The sequence below is a fragment of the Erythranthe guttata genome, chromosome 3 (genome assembly GCF_056151865.1).
Source record: "Erythranthe guttata isolate IM_541 chromosome 3, IM_541, whole genome shotgun sequence".
NCBI classification, from domain to species: Eukaryota; Viridiplantae; Streptophyta; class Magnoliopsida; order Lamiales; family Phrymaceae; genus Erythranthe; species Erythranthe guttata.
Window position 1 is genome coordinate 12936710 of NC_142535.1, and position 20039 is coordinate 12956748.

Below are 20039 nucleotides of genomic sequence, written 5' to 3' on the forward strand. Positions count from 1 at the left end.
TCACGCGGCGGGTTTCCCCTCAGCTCGGGTCAGCGGACTTTCCACCTATGATTTTTGTTTCCATCGACGAGTCACAAAAATTCTAATCAGCTGACTTCCAATTTTCGATCAACTAAGTTGCGTCAAGCAAACTAAATCAAGACTACTGAATCAAGTCAATTAATCAAGTGACTCGTCGCCGCCGTTAGAAAAAAGTCAGCAACAAAAAAGAAAGTCAACTAATCAAAGCTCCAGCGATGGCAAAATCAAGTCAAGTCAACTAATCAAATCTTTGACAACTCGCCACCGTCGTCGAAAAAACTCCAGCCAACTAATCAAGTCAGCTGATCGACGCCACTGGCAAAATCAACTAACTAAATGTAGTCAGTTTAATCAAGTTAACTAATCGAAAGTCTATTAAGCGGAGCTCCAGAGATACACCACCGCCGGAGCCGACAAAAAATAAAAAAAAAAAATTAAAAGAATTAAACAAATAAGTCATAGAAAAGAGCCTAATTAGGGTCTGCAGATGGTTGGGGAAGTTAATTATTTGAGTTTATGTCAAATGAAAGTTTAAAGTAACCATAGTACCACGCTTTCTGCTAAATCACTCATTCCCATAATCATAACCATAGTACCACGCTTAATACATTCCAAAGATTCAAACTTAATTATTCCACTTTCACAACCATCATAAAAAGCTCTTATAATTAAATGCAGGTCCAAAAATGTTAAATACAGTTGGGCGAAAATTACACATAAGGGCACAATAGTACTTTTGTCTCTTTAGATGTATCTCAAAGAAATAATTTTAAGGGTGAACATATCCCTATATATTTTCTATATTAGGGGTGTATATCAAATGACCCCTAATTACGAAGATTAATCAAGAAAACGCAATCAATTCAAACATGTCTCGATCTTATCATGTAACTAACAAATACAATTTTAGAGGGGAAAAAAAAAAACGGATTACATATTAGAACTCGAGACTGATAGACGTAAAGACCCGTTACGACTTACTCGTAATATATACAAAGACTAGCATCAATTGCCGGAAAAAATATTCTCGAGTCGGAAATAAGTTACTACTTACCTCATGTTAGTGACTATACTTCACTAGGCTAACAATTTCTTGCAATTTGTTTGCCTCATAAATTCATTTTCACCGCAATGTTATTTTCACGGGATTTTCCCAACGCGGCGGCAACTTTGGCTCTATGAGCCGCGGCGTTATTCTTCGCCCTACCACCTTCTTGAGTAAGCTCCGACGCTTCACTAATCGAACCCAACCTCAATTCCGCAGGCGGAATGAAACAATCGATCGATAAACCCGGTACATTAAACGCCACTTCCTCGATATTCCACACTTCTTCCATTCGAGTCTTGGTATGGCTCATTGCAGTTTCACCGAACCTGAAAAGGGTCACGACGGATCGACCCGAGTGGGCGATCTGGATCCCTTCGACGGGTCGATAGTCGTCGAGAAAAGAATTGATTGTGGTCTCCCAATAAACGGTGTCTCCTTCGTTGGATTGGATCCGGGTCAAATGGGAGTCCTCTAAATGGACAAGGAGCCCCGTTTTCTGGCTGAAGTATCCGAAGAGGACGTGGCGTATGATCTCCGCGGGCCCCTCGCTTCGGGCTTTGAGTGTGCGGGGATCGGTTGAGATTTTTAGGATGAAGCAATCCTCACCGTTGATTTTCTTCTCCCCCGTGCACCTTGCGTGGGCGAACATGTTTGCCGTTGTTCTTGGATCGAGACCCTAATTAAAAATTAGAACACTTTACTTATTTCTTTTTTAAAGAAAAGAATTGGCCTACAATCGAAATTAACTAGAGATGAAATTAACAAGCTACTCGATTAGTCGATTTCAGAATTAACAGGAGTTGAAGTTCGATTGAAGCTCAAACTTAATTAGAAACAAGTGATAAAATATGTATAAGAATCAAGCTAAGCTTGATAAAAATCTCGATACGAAATATTTATGACTCAACTCAATTAGTTTACCCCCCTATTAGTAATACACTAGAACCTCGATAAATTAATTATCTCGCTTAAATAATAGTTTTTTCTGATCCCGACTCGGTAAAAACCTACTAATTATTAGTTCGATAATTTAAAATTTCGCTAAATTAATAGAATTTTGCTAGTCCCGACTGTAATAATGACAACAACATGCAATTTACCTGAAGGGCACGGCGGAGGGGTCTAACGGGGCCTTTGGCGGCATGAGCACCAAGCCAAGGAGTGTGCCGCCACACGAGCTTCCCGTTGCAACCGGCATGAACTTTGCTGCCGCCAAGTGCGAGCTCCACGTACCACATATCGGGATTCATTTGCCACAGCACAAACCCCCCCGACTCGGGATCTTTCGCCGAATTACGGCTCTTTATGACCTTAGTTGCCGTCTCTATATCGGATGCCAGCATTTTAACCTTCCCCATCGCGTACGCGTTTTGGATCGAGCTTTGAAGCTTATGCCCGCCGGATGCTGCCAAGTATTGCTGCAGTATGTACTGTGCTGAAGAAGATTCCTATGGATAATAATAATTATTACAATAGTGCCACAAGAATATTAATGTATGGAATTCCAACGGTACGAGAAAACGACGTATATCATCCAGAATAGAACAAGGACCACAATAACCATGTGCAGACACAATCTAATCTGTTTATCATTTATTCTAAGACACGTTACGGTCATCCCCTGAGGTAAGGTCAAATTACGAAAAACCCCTCTTGCTTGCGTAATTTCATAATTTCAGTCATCCCCTCAACTATGTATTTTCGATCGGTAAACCGACCGAACCGAACGAAAATTCGTTACATGCCGATTACCGAACCGGTAATTAAACTAAAAATTAATTAATTAAAAAAAAACATTTTTTTAATAAAATTTCGATAATTCAGTAATTTACCAAACCGTACGATTAACGGAATGAAAATTAGGCGTACCGAAATTTCAGTACGATTTTGCTAACTGAACACCTCTAAATTTATACCATACCAACTGAAAGGGTTTTTTTTAAAGACAATACATAGTTGACGGGTGGTTGTAATTACGCAAATAAGAGGGGTTTTTTCGTAATTTAACCGGGCGACCCTAATTTCAGAATTTAATGAATAAACAAAGCGAATGAAGAAAATGGAAAAAAAAAAAAAAGGAAAGAGGGAACTAACAATGGGGGTGTCTTTGACGCTGAGGTGGGGCAAGGGTTCGTTGTTGCTAACGTGCACGGGGGCGAGCGGCGCACCGAGGACGCCGAGGAGCAGCCTCAGATCGGACCGGGAATAAGCCGGGCCGGGCTGACCGGCGGTCGAAACAGAAGGGGCACGGCAAAGCCAGTTGGCCCACTTGTCACTCCTCGAATCGCCGGGACCCGACCCGTTCGGATCCGGACCCTCCCTTAAAGGAGAGAGTGCCTCAACCCGACCCGATCTCGCTACGAACATTTCGGGTGGGCCCAAACTAGAGCCTCTCCGGCGACGGAGAAGACCCGAACCCGAAGGAGAGTGGCTCCGGGTCTTCCTCGAACGACCCGGCGACAGGCCCCTGACCATTTCATCTTTCAGAGCCGAGAAAAAACCCTGCTTTCGCTCCATACCCGGCCAGAGAAACGGGTCGTGAATAGAAAATGGGTCAAGTAGTTTGTGCAGTAGAGGCTCTTTTCCGAAGCAGAGCAATTGGTTTTCTTTTTCTTCTTCTCGTTTCGCGGTTGCTGTATTATATATATATATAGTGTGGACTGTGAGTGTGAAAGAGTGAGATTGAGAATTATTATATTATATATTTTTATTTAATTTATTATTTAGGTTAGGCTGTTTCTCTCTCTCTTCATTTTTTTTTCTTTTTTTTTTTTTTTTGTTGGTAGATTTTCTATCTGCAATTTACCAAATTTACCGGACAATTGGTATTTTGGAATTCAAAATTAGGAATATTCGGCATTTTGCCATCTTCGTTAGTTATATTTGGCATTTTGCATCCTATAATCACAACAATAGCACATTGCACCAACAATTTGCGTCGAATCAGCACCGAGTCAACGATTCGGTTAACGGGTAGCTACGCAAAATGGAATCGGTTTGTGTATTAATATATATGTATATGTATATATATACAATTGGAATTGTTTGTCCTTTGACGATCGACAACCAAGATTAAAAAAATTAGTCAATGATCAAAGTTTGACCGACCCATTTAGGTTTTCATCCCTCAAGTTTGCATCGATTTCACATTTAGTTGTTCATGTTTACAAAAAAAACATTCGATCATTCATGTTTTAACGTTTAACACTTTTGGTCATTTTTATCAATAAACAGTTAGTATGTCAGTTAAGGAAGTCATGAGCACACGCTTGATTTTGTTAGTACTAAAGATATTTGACAGAAATGACCAAAAATGTTACATTATAAATATAATTTTTTTAACATAGAGACCTAACATGAAATCAAAGTAAACTTGAGGGACTAATTGGGTAATTTTCCCCGAACCTTTTGGAAGTGTGTTAAAAGCAAGGTTGTAAAAAGCGGTAATCGGGTCCGAGTCGGTCAGGCACCGATTCACGATTAATCGGTTGCGGCGGTGATTAATCGGAAATAAATCGGTTTTTAAAATTTAATATAATATATTTCTAAATATTATTTATAAATACTCCAAACATATATAAAAAGATATTTAAACATAGTTATATCTCCATCATGTATATATCCTAATAACATAATAAAAGTTTAATAATCTTTAGATCATAATACATAAATATTCTTATAAAATTTAAATAAATAAAACATTTTTTTGAATTTACATTTATTCTTGAACATTCCTGGCCTACATCATTAGTTCTTTAACAATAACAATTAACATAAACAAAATAAGGCATAAATTCATATTTTCTTTTATTAAAATCCAACTTTTATTTTGAATTAAAAAAAAAAAAAAAAAAAAAAAAACCGATTTTTAACCGATTTTTAACCGATTTTTGCCACCGAGTTTGACCCGCCTTAAAGGTTTGACCGCCTCAAACCGCCTAAAACCGCCTCACATGCAAAAAACCAATTTTTCAAACCTTTACACTAAAATCGTAAAGGTTTTGGACCGCCTCCGCCTCGGAGACCGATTAATCGGCCGCCTCGGCCGATTTTTAGAACACTGGTTACAAGTAAAATTATGATAAACCAGTCTTCTTATTATTAGGGTTGTGCATGGATCGGTTTTAACCAACAACCATTCCATTTTCGACCCATAATTTGTGACGGATAATCAACCATCAACCGACCCATTTAAGTTGGATCGATAATGTGAACCAACTCATGTGTAGTTGGGTCAATAATGGTTTCTAATATGCTAAAAAGTTGGTCATTCGGGTAATATCGGTCAACCAACTTTATTTATCAATTTACTATTTATTAATTTTATTTAAAGTGTTTAATACGATATTATTAATTTCAAATTTCTATTTTAAATCACATTTATTAAATTGTCTAATATCGACCTAAATTCTAAAAGCAATAAATCTAACCTAATTATCTAATTTGAACTATTTTAATTTTAAGACATACAGTCTAAAATATTTGGACGATTATTAATTATTGAATTATTTATGTTTAATTGCAATACATATGGCCCGTAATGTTTTGAATTTTGTATTCGAATATTGTTGAACTAGTCGTATTTAATTGTAAAAAAAATAGTGTTGTAACACTAATAAAATATTTCGATGTATGACCCATCAACCAAACCATCAACCGACCCACTAAATTGGTTATCAACCACCACTCAACTCATGTAAATTGGGTCGATAACGGTTTTCAATATTTACCAAAGTTGATTGGATGGGTTAGGTTAGTTTTATGGCTGGTTTTTAACCAACTCAACCAACGCACGGTCCTACTTATTATTGTACAAACTTTATCAATGTACTATCTATGCTAATTTTTGTTACTGATCCACAAAACAGACGCTCGAGATTTCTTTTAAATTTGGGCAAATTTTGTTCAAAGAGAATTATGTTTTTACACATACATGTGTCTACACTATACATTTATGATTGAAATATGAAGAAGAGGGAGAAAATGGAGTATATACGTAAAAACTTATTCGAAAGTACCAATTAGTGATAATGAGGTAAGCAGATATTAAATGCTTATTTCTAAAAATTGAGGTAAGTATTTGCAGATATGGTGGAAAATCAATTTAAATGGAAAAAACGGGTCTATGATGCTTTTAAAAAATAGCTTAAAACAACTTATTCTAAGAGAAGCAAAAATAAAAGTTGATTTTTGCAAACACCCAAAACAGATTATGACAAAAAAAATCTCATAAGTTGTTTCTAAAAACTTTTGCAAATACCACCTAAATGTATTACAAATATTTTACATATGGTTATTTTAAGTTTTTTTGTAAAATAAATTGGTAATATGAGAAGGTTAGAAGGTTTGAGCATGGAAATAGAACGCTTCTTTTTTATATTCTTGTTTTCTAAAGTTTGTTGCCATTTTTTTATGACGTTTGTTGTTATTTTGAATCATTCCTTCACCTAAAGCAAACAAGAGATTTTGAAAAATAAAATTGACAAATATAATCAAAATAGAAAAAAAAAAATACGTTTTCCATGGCCTAAATGATGACCCAAGTGTTTACATAAAAATATAGGGATAAATGATTAATTAATTAGTAGTCCAAATATTTGGTTATTAATTTAGGTTTCAAATATTAGTAGCAGCACTTAATAGCAAACTTTAATTTTTGTAGCAAATTAGTGTAAATACGAATCTTGTCAACCAAACATCTTACTGGACATCTACTATTTAGGTGGTGTTTGCAAATGATTATCCAAAAGCAGAAGTCACTACAAGAAAAACTAGTTTCAGCGACCAAATTCTTAGCGACCATAAATAAATGGTCACTGAATGTTCACATTTAGTGACCAAAAGTAATTTTGTAGCAAAAGTGGGAAGGGTTAAATCTTTTTGCGACCAGCGAGCATTTGGTAGCTATATGTGGTCACTAATAGTTGGACATCTTGTAGCAACTAAAGTTAAAGTTTGTAGCGACAATTTTTATGGTCACTATAACTTAGTGTCAATAGTGACCAAGTTAACATCAATTTTTTTTACGGTTGCTACGAGTCTTTAATTTAATTATTAACAACCATTTAATTGGGTTGCTAGCAACTACTTGAATTTGGTTACTATGAAACTACTTACGGAAATCAAATGGATTTGGTCACTAGTTTAGTTTTTAAACAAATCAATGAAAGAAAAGAAAATAAAATAAAGATGGGGGCGAAAATGCAAATAATAAAACAAATACAGCCATTTATAATTCTTTCGTTTCTTCATCACAGAATATTACTCCGTTCATTCTCTCCTTACGCTCTCTTTCTCCCTCTACCCATTCTCGCATAATATTACAGAAAATCAAGAAAAAATTATCTTAATTTCTTCATTATGTTTGCACCAAAATCCCTCTTATCTTACCTCTTTTGTTTTCCCCAAAAATATTCGCCTATTTCACCCAATTTCTCCAAGCCCTAGTTCCTACCCCTGTTCGAGAATTCTCGAATTCATTCAGGAGATTCGGAAGATTTGATTACAGGAAAAGAATTGGGGATTTGAAAAGATAATTTCAGATTTGGGTTTTAAGGAAAAATAATAGTTTGGAGACCTTCGAGAATGAATCTCGTCGATCAGGACCCACCTTTGGAATAATTGTGGGTTCAGATGTACACCGGTGTTGGTGATTTCCGGCAGAGGTCGCCGATGGTGGCCGTTATCTGGTGTTCAACTTTTGGCTCTTCAAAGAATTAAATGAACGGAGGTGTTAACGGTGGAGTATTGATGATAGAAGGTACTGTTACAAACCTCGAGAAGTTAGCTTCCCATTAATGGTGGTGCTAGGCAGTTTTATTCGACGGTGGTCGCCGAAATTTGGTGTGAAATTCAGCATGCTCACCGGAAAGGGAAATAAAATCTGCTACAGCATCTGTTTTCGGAGCCAAAATCGAAGGGTTTGGAGTGTGAATTTGGGAATCATTCCATCTCGAAACTCGTAGAGGACCTCGAAAACTATGAGTAAGTGTTTAATTATTTCCGATTTGAGCACGTGTTATAGCCTTTTAGGGGTCGGAATCAGACGACAACGAATCTGTCAAAAAACAGGGCAGTTTTTCCTAATCATCATGCGGAGCTGTTTTTGTTATGTTGGAATAATAATTTAGGCTATGTGTCTTCTGGTGTTTTGTATATTGAGTTGTGAGGTTTGATTTGGTATATTATTTGGTCGATTTGGATAACTCTACAAATTGTTATGATTATTCAAATAAACTGTGACAGCAAACAAGTTTGTCCAAAACAATTTTGGCAGTTTCATGTATTCAACTTTATGGGCTGTTATTGTTGTGTTATCTTAGTAATTAGGGGTTGGAATCTTCATCACAATTGTAGATAAAGTTGTGAACTTTTATTTGGTATATTGTTTTCCCAATTTGGATAAGCGTACGGCCTGCTACGATTTTTGGAAGAAAATGTGACAACAAATATCGTTGGCTTCTAGTTTACTGTCCATAGTTAGCATCTATATGTGTCATTAGTTATTTGAAATTTGTCTTATGCACATTGAGCAACAAGTTTAAAGTAATGTGATCGAAGGTGAAGTTTAAGAAACTAATGGATTCTTATTTCAGGTGTGTCATTCGTGGTTGTGTACCTAAGAAAATTTTGGTCTATGATGTTGCTTTTGGTGCTAACTCGAGGTGAGAAGACTTTGTTATTTGAGAAAGACTTTGTTAGTTATTTCTTCAAGTTATATAACCAAATTTAACCCGACAGCTATGTTGGCGAAATTATGAGAAATAGTAAACCTTCTGCCGCACCTGTTTTCGGAGTCGAAATCGAAGGGTTTGGAGTGAGATTTTCGAATCAGTCTCTTCACAAAACTCGTCGAGGACCGTGATAATTATATGTAAGTGTTAAATTGCTTCTAATTCGAGCAAGTTTTATAGCCTTTTAGAGATGAGAATTTGACGGCAGTGAGTCTGCCAAAAAAAGGGCAGTTTTGATGAATCATCTCCGTTGGGTTTTATTACCGTCTTAGGATAATAATTTGGGATATATTTCTTTCGTAAACTTTTAGATGAAGTTGTCAGCTTTGATTTGGTAAATTGTTTGGCCAATTTGGATAACTTTACAAATAGTTATGAATTTTACAATATACTATACCAGAAAAGAATTTATCCGAAATTCTGGCAGTTTTCTGTAATCATCTTTTGGGCCTGTTTTGAATATGCTAGGATCATAATTTGTGATGAGAGTCTTCAGTGAACATGTAGGTGCAGTTGTTAGCTTTCATTTGGCATATTACGTTCCCAATTTGGATAATCGTACCAATTGTTATGATTTTTCAAAGAAATTCTGGAAACAAATGTTTTAAACCTTTGTTTCGAGAACTCGTCAAACAAACACGAGTCAACTCTTGGTTTCATGTTTCCTTATGATAAATTCATTGGACTTGGTTTCTCATAAACTTGAATCCCTGTTTTCATCTCTTATGTAGGTTATAACTTATAAATGCCAAATTTGCAGTTGAGGCTAAAGTTTAGTTGGTGGCTCTACTGATAAGGTAAATCAATTCATTACATAAGATTTTCCTTGTTGCTTTTGTTGGTTATATGATCACTACATTTGGAAAACAATTGCATGTATATCCAATTCCAGGCACCCAATTTCAGGCACCCGTAGAGAGGCAGAGGCAGTTGAAGCTAATGATATTACTTCAATTAAGTTCCAGATGTGAATGTTGTCAGCGATTTTAAGTTCAATTTAATCGGCGAGGCAGTGTTTGGTTTCTTTGGTTGCTACTGTATATAGATTGATCACTGATTTAATTCACTTGTCAACAATTAATTAGTTGGGTGCTAATATGTAGTAACCAGCTATCAATTCAATTTTTTTTCCTCACAATTATTATTTGGTTTTTGTCATTAGTAGCAATAAACAATTGTTTTTCGTTCATTATTTGATTGTTTTGCAAATAAGAATTATTAATTGTTATTTTTGGTTATTATATGCAAACAATTGGGGTATATTTGTGACAAATTAAAATTTATTGCAACCAACTATTCTTGTAGTTAAATTATTATATTGAGCAACGAATTTATTGGTCGCAACGTGGTCACTAAAATATGTTACGCTTGTGACCATATAAAATCTATTGTAACCACGTACTCGGTTGTTAAAAGAATATCATTTATCAACCAAAAATATGTGGTTACTGTATGTATACCTGTAGCAACCATATTAATATTATAGCGACCATAAATTTTAACATTAGCGAGTAAAAAATTTGTCGCTCATAATTACATCTTTAATGACCATTATTGAATGGTCGCTAGATCTATGTCTTTAGCGTCCAACTGATTTGCTGGTCACTAATACTTTTAGTAGCCACCCTGTTGTGACCACAAGTGACCAAGCCTAATTTGGTCGTTATAAGTTTCAGCGACCATTATCTTGCTTTTAGCAACCATAACAAATCGTCCCTAAAACCATTTTTTCTTGTAGTGAGTTAGTAATTGTGAGTTAAGTTAGTTTTAAGTGCTTATTTCTAAAAGTTGGGGGTGTTTGTAATTCTTCCGGAAAATGAACTTAAATAAAAAAAAGCAGGGTTAGAGGTGCTTTTAAAAAATTAACTTAAAGCAGATTATTTTAAGAGAAACAAAAGCAAAAGTTGATTTTGCAAATACCTGAAAACAGATTATGAGAAAAGAAAAGTCCATAATCACTTTCAAAAAGTTTTTTGCAAACACCACCTTAGTCAATAGAACATAGTTATAGTAAATAAAACAGCTCTTTAGTCTTCCTTGTGTATAAGTTTCTTACATTCAAACATATTTAATAACTTTTGTTGTTATATGGTTGTAAAAGCTTTAATTAAATGACATATATTAATAATATCATCAATTGATTAATATAAAAGAATATAAATTGCATGGAACATAGTTAATTTCCAATTGGAGGAGCTAGAAATAATAATCAAAAGAAAAGGAGACTAAAGTCAAAGTCAACCAATCAAAGATTGAAATAATCAAAAGGAATCAAATGGCATGTACATAAGCCAAAGAGGAAAAAGGTAGCAATTTCACATGCACTCACACTCGAGTAATTATTCGATTTTCTCACTAGAAAATTTATGTACCAATTGCTCTTATGGCTGGCATTTTGATTTTTTAAATCTGTCTAGAAATTGTGTAGTGCTATGATATGACTGATATGTTTGTTTGTGTTTGTAAATATAATTTTTGCTTTTTTTCTTTTTTAATATAACTAATACTTATCTCTGCAAAAATAAATATTTAAATGCATAATAATAACAATTATAATAAGAAAATATATTATACTGTTATTTTAAATAGTATTAGTAATATCAACATTTATATAAATCTAAAGAAATGAAGCAGTTAATAAGCCAAAATTTAGAAGACAAAAAAAATTAAAAACGTATAAATTTAATTAGAGATGTACGGTTAAAAAATGAAATGAGATACTGATGTTGAAAGTATTCTACAAGGTTTGGGTCGAATTTAGAACTATTTATAATTAGAAAATTAGTAAAGAAAATATATAATTAGTTAAAAAACTAATTACAAGATGCATTAGGTTGCCCTAGTGTTTCTTTTATTTGCTTGCTATTATTAGATTAGATTGACTAAATAGTATAAGTTCTTAAGATGCTTGGTTAGTAGGATTCAACATTGCTTAAGCCCGTTACAAAAATTAAAGTCCAGAAGTAAGTGCACCTACAGTAGAACATCGATAAATTAATTACCTCGCTTAAATATTTTTTTTTCCGGTTGACTTGGGGATAACGTGCTAAATTAAGAATTTGCTATAAAATTTATAAAATAATATCATAATTCACATTCTAAAATTTTAAGAAGCCCCATCTAATATATAAATTAATAATGCATGAAAATATTTCTTAAAAAATTACATAGTACATTTTATTTTTTTATTGATCTATGAAGGCTTAATAAATTATAATTTCATTGTAGCTTATTTCTTGTTGAAGTTCACATTACCATCAACTTCATCCCTCACTTGTATAGAATTTGTTGTATGGTTTTCTTGTATAGTTAGAATTTCTTAACTATACATGGTTAGAATTTATTGTATAGAATTTCTTTTTTAACATGTTTAATATTTATTGCATAGTTTTCTCATAAATCAACATAAAATTGTTCAATACCATTGTTTCTTGACGAGCTTATGTTCGAGAAACAGGTTCTAGTTTATTGAATTAATAGTACAATGAATAATATATTCCTAAAAACTTTTAAAAAAAATGTATTTATTGAAAATAATAATAACAATAATTTCATAAATTAATTAAGGTATAAATTAATAATTATTAATTTATTGATAAGTTAATATTTCGTTAAATTAATAGAATTTTTATTGTTCCAACTGTATTTTATAGAGATTTAATTTAACTATACATCATGAAATAAATAACACATCCTCCCCTCCAACTAAATTCTACTAACCATCATCGAAATTCCATTCTCCCAAAGTTTTGCATACACACCTAAGTTTTCTTTATTGGATAAAGACACTTAAAATTATTGTTTGACCAAAACTAATTAATAATCTTAGTAGAGCCTCTATTTTGTAGCTTGACAAAAAGGGCAGATGAGAGTGGTAGTATTAACTATTAAATAATAACAACAAATGTAATTAAATATTTCAAGCATTATAAGAAAATTAATGATTAATGTGAGAGTTGTTCTTGATGGAAGTGTGCTAAAGGTCAAAGAAGGACTATATTTTAATTGGGATTGGACTTTTATTGCGCAGATGGCGCATATGATTTTGATTCACGAGTACCCTATTTATTAGGGTACCAAATAATCATTTATTTATTTTTTTCCAAAAAAAAATTCATGCTCTTTGATCTAGTTGTACCAAAACTCCTTGAAAGTAACTTATTCTGATTTCAGTAATGTTTAGTGCTAATTGCAGATGAACAATAAAAAGTTAGGTATTATTTAGAAGGTATTTGTTGCATTATAGACGATGTCACGGTATTCGGTGTCTTATATACGACATCATTGTACATGATATAGAAACTCTTTGACGAATAAAGTTCATGTTAAAGATTCAAGTGCATTTGAAGAGATAATTGCAGTGTTTTGAAATCCGGACCGGCCGGTTGAACCGGTTAAATCGCGAACCATTGTCTTGTTCGGTCCGATTTGACCGGTTGAACCATAATATCGGAGCCTCAGTGAAAATCGGGTTCTTGAACAAAATTGTGTTTTTTTATAATAAAAATAAACAAATATCAAAACAACGTCTTTTTACCAGTCAGTTAAAGAAAATAAAAATTGGAAGACATGTTATTTTTAATTATAATTTCTATAATATTTGAAATGATTCCGTGTGATATGTGTGTTGATATGTTTTGTATAAAAGAAAAATAAGTTTAATTTACATTTCAATTGAAAATGATCGTAATGAGTTAATTATGTCAAAGAAAATTGCTTAATGTACTATAAACATTATGTATAAATAATTATAAAATTAAAATGCAAAAAACAGTTGAATTCTGGTTGAACCGGTCCAATAACTTGTCTGAGTCAATGTCCAATCCGGCTTTGAAAACATTGGATAGTTGTATCATTTGATGTTCATGATGTATATTATTTTTTATAAAAAAACGTGCATATCACATTATTCTTTTTCGTGATTTATAAATGCATTTCATTTCTTACAGCGGCGAAAATAAAGTTTAACTTTTGAGTTGTAAGTAGCATTTCATTGACTGCGGTTTAGTACACTTAACACTGATTGCTTATGAACAATTTGGCAGTAACATATTTTGGATTAATTTTTTTAACATTTGAAGTAAAAAATGTTCGTTTCAGATGCAAAATCGTTGCTAGAAACATTGTAATGGAACTGGAACAATGGTGTCCGCAACATGCTCCATGACCGTTCCTGCTAACCATGAATGAAATCGATAATTACAGCTCTAGAATCTTATATATTATTTAGATACTCCAAAACCATTTTCAAAATTTAGCTACAATTTAAAAAAAAAAAAAAAAAAAAAAAAACTTTCATTTGGCATTTTTAACTGCAATAAATCTCCTTGAAACGCAACGCTGACTTGTAGCAATCCATTAAATCGGGCAAAACAGTGGCATAAAAATCATCGTTTTAAAGATTAAACCCTACGACCACTATCACAAGTCGGCACACAACGTGCACGCCACCCTTTGGTTAAACCTTACCACAACAACAAAAGAACATCTGCTATTGAATCGACTGTTGTTGCAAGGTAGGTAGGGCGTGTTTTAGTAAACCACCGACGAGCCGGCATACTAATTTACAGTTACATCTCTGAAGGAGTTCCCAGTACCAAAGGAAAAATATTAGTGTCTTAAAATTTAGTTCATTCTGCTAGCTTTATTTTTAAAAGTAACAGAATATCTGGACATTATTTATTGGCTTTGTCTAGGTTGAAACTCGATTGATTTGGCCACAAAACAAACCGAACAACAAAGGAATGAAAACCTCAACACCAACGAACAATTATCAGGAGGTAGATTCTACAATAAACGAATACAAACCCGTTATAAAACCTACTGTTCACCATAAAAACGATATTCTGCGACGAATTAAAATTGAACGAATCTTTGTTTAAACTCCATACAAAACTGATATGCCACATCACAGCAGGCAGCATATTCTCAATTTTTTCAAGAGAATCCAAACACCACGATTGATAATTAAAAGATTCTACGCACCAAAAAGATGTAATAAAACGAAATAGAATCTTTAAGTTGCAGTGGTCAATGATGCCTTCACATACGGTCTTCTCTCCTTCGCGGGGCACAAGTGATGATCTCATCAACCCTTAGGATCATCTCAGCAGCTTCTGTTGCAGACAGCAATACGGCGTGCTTCACTTTGAATGCCTCGGATATACCTAGCTTCGCCATATCTCCCACCTGCACAGCGCCAGTTAAGAATCATGTAAAATGACGTATTTGCCCGTAACCTAAGACGACAAAAAATCTAGGCATGAATAGAGAGTAGTTTGCTCACAGATCCAGTGAGGACATCAATCCCAGCATTGCTTCCCTCCTTGTGGTGTTCGGCGCGAAGCTGGGCGACTAATTCAGCACTGTCCAAACCGGCGTTGTCTGCAATCGTAGTTGGAATGGCCACAAGTGCTCGTGAAAATGCTTCAATGGCATGAGATCTTTTTCCCGGGGTTTTTTTGGCAAGTTCGTCGACTGCCTTTGCCATAACCATCTCAGGATATCCACCGCCGTATAAAACCCTGCTGTCGTTTACCGTCTGCGACAGCACACACAGTGCATCATGCAGAGATCTTTCAGCTTCGTCCAGCATGTGAGGGCTGACAAAATCAAGACAACATATATTAATGTAGCTCAAGAAATATTGTTCTTACTTCCTTAAATACAAGATTAACAGAATGTAATCTTCAATTGCATGAATCGGACAAGAACCTTATAAATATGAAATAAATAAAAAAGGGGAAACAATTAGCTAAATATATTATGAAAGAATTAAGGTACCTTGCTCCCCTCAGTACGATAGTACATGCCTGACCCATTGCAACACCAGAGAAGTGGATCAACTTGTCCTCCCCGATCATAATTTCTTCGATAAGTTTACAGTGTCCGAGCTTAACAGACTCCGGATTGTCAAATGTGGACGCGATTTCACCGCCAGTAACAAGACCCAGCCGCTCGATACCGTCAAAATCAGCATGCTCTATTGCAAGCACACCGGCATCAGCGAATAGCTCTTCTGGGAAATTGTAGATTAACTGTCGGTTAACAAAGCAGTTTATTCCGTGACCGATAATCTTCTGCACCTTCTCCCTCATCTTTTCCTTTTCAGCTACTTCGATCTCAGCAACCTTAGCCATCGAATCGACCCGAACACGTGCCCCGTAAATTTTCACTTTGTCTGTGTCCATTGCAGTATTTGCTACCAGAATCTTTGCATTCTCAATTCGTTTGGGTTGGCCAACACCAATCTTTTTGTCTAAAATGAAACTGAATTCAAAAAAGAGTACCAGATTAACAAGATATATGTATATATATATATAAAGCTACCAATCAAACAGAAACAATAATGAAAAGTCGTGCAATTAAAGTTATTAAACTACTTAAATCTTTCTGAAAAATAAACTCCACTCTCTCTATGCACCAAAGCGAATGAAACCGAGTGCAATTACAAATCAAAACAATGGCAGTTGTCAAAGTATACTGTTTGTATTAATCACATAAAACCTCCGATGCAAAAAAAAAAAAAAAAAAAAAAAAACACACAAACAAAGATAGTCGTAGTAATTAAAAGCACCGAGAAATATAAAATTGTTCAGCTGGCTTACCCCTCATCCAAGAATGATTCTGTTAGTGCACCTCCAGTCTTCTTTATGATTTGGATCGACTCCAAATTTGTACTTCCCTGTCATTTTAAATCAATTGGTTAATCAGATCGTCCAGAAATATTTCAATAGTAAACTGTAAAAGTGTCAAGCAACTTAAAAACAAAATAATCATAACAACCGAATTTCATGATATTAATGTTACTGACAAAGATGGACTGAGAACATAGAATGTGTCTTCACTAACTTGGTGTCATGCTAGAACGGATCCCAATCTAAGTCAATGTAAGCAAATAACAGTTTTGCAGAATACACATACAAATTAGATAGCTCCCACTTCATAAAACCCAATCCGAAGTCAACTACCTAAAATTCTGAACTCGGATCAACATGAATCAACATTTCGAAGGAAATACAACTGAAAACAACATAATATGACTCTAGGTAATTGATCTTACATTTGGCGTTACCATCTTTGCATTACAATGTAAGAGTCTGACAGAATTTTTACTCTGTGAATTACTCTTTATTTAGTATATCGCATTTTTATTTCCTTCAGAAAGAAGTTGGTTCATGATTATATTTCTCTTCTTCCTAAACTTACAAGCCAGGTACTTAATAACCAATCGATGCACAAATCAAACAAGTAAAATAGCAGAACACAAGCAGTCACATGCATAACGTTCCAAACAAATCTGAATCAACATTTATCCTTGCAGCTGGGCAGAATATTGGTAAACAAAAGTCGCCTAGGCTAACACAATTAGAAGTCTATGAGTCGTATATGCAGCTGCATTTCGTACACTACTAATTCCGAATGGCTCGGGACTGGAGAGTGCTGAAAGGAACATCAGAATTGTCCGATCCAAGATCAGCAAAGTCTAAACCTCAGATACCAAGTTAAAAATGATCATACCTTCAGCCTCATAACCGCATCAACAGCTAATTTTGCGAAATGTTCTTTGTCCTGGGAGAGAATTTTAGAGCTCAAAGTAGTCCTCGCAATATTCATCAAGTCTTCTTTGAATTTCTCTGAAGAAAAAAGAAGAAATTTATACACAGCTCAAATCATCTAAGAAGTAAAACGTTATATACTCCAATTCACTCCTATAATTATTTACACTACAACTATTTTTGATAAAAATATAAGTGAATTTGCAACTACCGTTATTGTATTTCCACAACTAGTTTTAATTTTGACCCACAGTATGCCGGTCAAAAAATTACAGGTAATGAGCTGAAACTAGGGAATGATTAATACTCGATAAACAATGAAAGGTTGTTTATATGTAGTAGGATGACGGTATAATCTAATGAATAGAAACGAGATATAAACAGCGAAGAATAACAGTCAAACCCTTATGGAAGATCTGCATTCAAAAGCAAAAGGACTAAAAAATTAAAATCACCTGCATCCAGTTTGTTATCAATCACTTTCTCCAGCAATGCATTTCTCGCACATTCAGAAGCCATGCGGTACCCTGAAAAATACGAACAAAAAGTACTAATTAAATGAAAATCTGTTACCAAAATGAGCTACCTTCAGCAAGGGAAACGATGATCTGACAAGAATTGGTCTCTATTTACGAAGCTAACTAATCCAAAACAATTTGTAAAATATGACAATTCAATGCGACAACTACAAAATCAGCCTTAAACCCTTATCGTACTTAGGCACATATAATTCAGGGGAAGCATGTCAAATGTACGAAGAGAAAAAACTGCGGTTCCAAAGAAGTTATTCCGAAAATAAGACAAACCTGAAATAATAGTCATTGGATGAATTTTGGCGTTCACCAGCTTCTCCGCCTCCCTCAAGAGCTCTCCAGCTAAAACAACGACTGAAGTGGTACCATCACCGACTTCATCATCTTGAACTTTTGAGATGTCTGAAGAATGAAGTTAAGGCTTGCCAAACCCTTAACATACAATCTTTTACGAAATTTTAAAAAAAAATCCCGTCTTATCCAACATTAGCATAATTAGGCACTATACTTGGGGCGTGATTAAAATGAAATCTCTACGAGCATTATACTTAGTAGAATCTACAGAATTTAGCAACTCGACCACAGAATCCACTATTATCTCAGAGCATAACAGCAGTCGCACCGATACTAATAAGTAATAACAATAACCGAAAAGCAACAGAAAAATAACTCGGCATCAAAGGATACCAACAAGGACTTTGGCAGCAGGGTTGTCGATGTGCAGGGACTTCAAGATGGTTGCTCCGTCATTCGTGACTGTGACGCTCTGTCCTCTGCCGGTAGACTGCAAAATCTTGTCCTGCAAAACGTAACGAAAGAATATGACAAACGGAAGGCTTAAACAGAATTTACGCAAACAGAATCTAGACAAGATGCTCTTTTTACCATCCCCTTCGGTCCCAATGTTGTTTTAACCAAATCAGCAATCGCCATTGCTCCAATAAAGGAGGCCTACCATAGAAACAAAACAACATGTGGATCAGTTCCAACTTACATCTGAGATAACACACTTAATCTAGGGTTTTTGTCAGTATGATCCAGAATCATTTACTGCAAATGATAATTGTACTCACCATTCTGGCGCGCTCACCCTTTTCTTCAGTAGCTTCATCTTTGAAAAGATTCTCGATCTGAAAAAATTAAAAAAACATATCAGTATCCAGAAAATTCAGTACCTTTGAGAAAGAAGAGTATCGAGTATCTGACATACCGCCATGGGAGTAGAAGATGGGGAAGCAAGCGATCAAGCAAACGATTTTCTGAAGAAGGAAAAAAAAAACACGATTAAGTTAAGTTGGAGCTAAGATAAAAAAAACGGCGATTTATCCGCCGGAGCGGCGATGTATGCTGCTTTAGCGCACCGTGGCGGTGATTGATCGGCCGGAACGGAGTGTAATGGGGGTGGAACGGCTTCTGGCAGTGTGAATGTTCTTCGTGGGGGGCGGAAATGAACTAGGGTTTGGGACGCCGAGTAGTGAAGAAAGGGGGGTCGTGTTTTGAAATGTTCTTACAATTGCAGTTTGGTCCAAATGTTTTATGTTAGTTCTGATTTGGGCACGGTCAATTGCAAACACAGATCTGATTAGTGTTACTTTTAAGTTTTAAGATTTCTATTAAAATAAAGAGGTTAATCAGAACTTACTATTTAACCCCTCTGGATTGATGCTCGAAATAATACTTTTGTAAAAACCACTCATATGTGTTAAATATATTATTTTATTTTTAAAAATGTATTAAACACGAATTCATAGATATATTTGATCCCTATTCCACGGGAATTTGTTAAAAGTATTTTATTTTTTTCCACGTTGAAATTGCGATTGCTAATTTCTAATTTTCAGGAATATTTGATACATATTTTTTTCGGGTGTACAGTAGAACCTCGATAAATTAATACTCGATAAATTAATAATCTCGCTTAAATAATAAATTTTCCCGGTTCCGACTCGGGGACAACGTGCTAAATTAATAATTCGCTAAATTTATAAGATAATACACATTCGAAAATTTTAAGAAGCCCCATATAATATATAAATTAATAATTCATAAAAATAATTCTTAAATTACATGGTGCAATACATATTTTATAGATCTATGAAGGTTTAATAAAATATAATTTCATTGCCCTTTGTTTTTGTTGAAGTTC

General features: G+C 34.5%; 2 protein-coding genes and 1 long non-coding RNA gene across 3 annotated transcripts; 1 reads left to right on the plus strand and 2 right to left on the minus strand.

Moving 5' to 3' along the window:
• Window positions 1-731: 731 nt before the first annotated feature.
• LOC105971442 (uncharacterized) lies at window positions 732-3734 on the minus strand. Its single transcript, XM_012996295.2, has 3 exons — window positions 3164-3734; window positions 2170-2517; window positions 732-1745 (listed from the first exon to the last, which is right to left on the minus strand). Exons 1-3 carry the CDS (start codon window positions 3584-3586, stop codon window positions 1131-1133), a joined length of 1386 nt encoding a protein of 461 aa, XP_012851749.2. The 5' UTR covers window positions 3587-3734; the 3' UTR covers window positions 732-1130.
• A 3586-nt stretch (window positions 3735-7320) lies between these two features.
• Window positions 7321-10030, plus strand: LOC105965871 (uncharacterized). The gene is made up of 5 exons (XR_016030308.1): window positions 7321-8053; window positions 8665-8733; window positions 8810-8942; window positions 9534-9599; window positions 9695-10030. It is a non-coding gene; the product is annotated as an uncharacterized LOC105965871 (long non-coding RNA).
• Window positions 10031-14547: 4517 nt separating this feature from the next.
• On the minus strand, window positions 14548-19542 carry LOC105971378 (TCP-1/cpn60 chaperonin family protein). The gene is made up of 12 exons (XM_012996228.2): window positions 19255-19542; window positions 19104-19152; window positions 18967-19023; window positions 18779-18844; window positions 18581-18692; window positions 18167-18295; window positions 17816-17887; window positions 17323-17438; window positions 16410-16486; window positions 15586-16071; window positions 15089-15404; window positions 14548-14991 (listed from the first exon to the last, which is right to left on the minus strand). Exons 2-12 carry the CDS (start codon window positions 19107-19109, stop codon window positions 14845-14847), a joined length of 1584 nt encoding a protein of 527 aa, XP_012851682.2. The 5' UTR covers window positions 19110-19152; window positions 19255-19542; the 3' UTR covers window positions 14548-14844.
• Between the last annotated feature and the right edge of the window lie 497 nt (window positions 19543-20039).

What these genes read in the sequence shown, in the direction of transcription:
- LOC105971378 (XM_012996228.2), bottom strand. An exon ending in GAATCATTCTTGGATGAGGG is followed by an intron (nt 16,072 to 16,409) that starts GTAAGCCAGCTG and finishes TTTTGAATTCAG; the next exon opens with TTTCATTTTAGACAAAAAGA. An exon ending in TTGATGTCCTCACTGGATCT is followed by an intron (nt 14,992 to 15,088) that starts GTGAGCAAACTA and finishes GGCGCTGTGCAG; the next exon opens with GTGGGAGATATGGCGAAGCT.
- LOC105971442 (XM_012996295.2), bottom strand. Translation starts at nt 3,586, where the DNA reads ATGGAGCGAAAGCAGGGTTTTTTCTCGGCTCTGAAAGATGAAATGGTC. An exon ending in GCGTCAAAGACACCCCCATT is followed by an intron (nt 2,518 to 3,163) that starts GTTAGTTCCCTC and finishes TATTATCCATAG; the next exon opens with GAATCTTCTTCAGCACAGTA. An exon ending in CCCTCCGCCGTGCCCTTCAG is followed by an intron (nt 1,746 to 2,169) that starts GTAAATTGCATG and finishes ATTTTTAATTAG; the next exon opens with GGTCTCGATCCAAGAACAAC.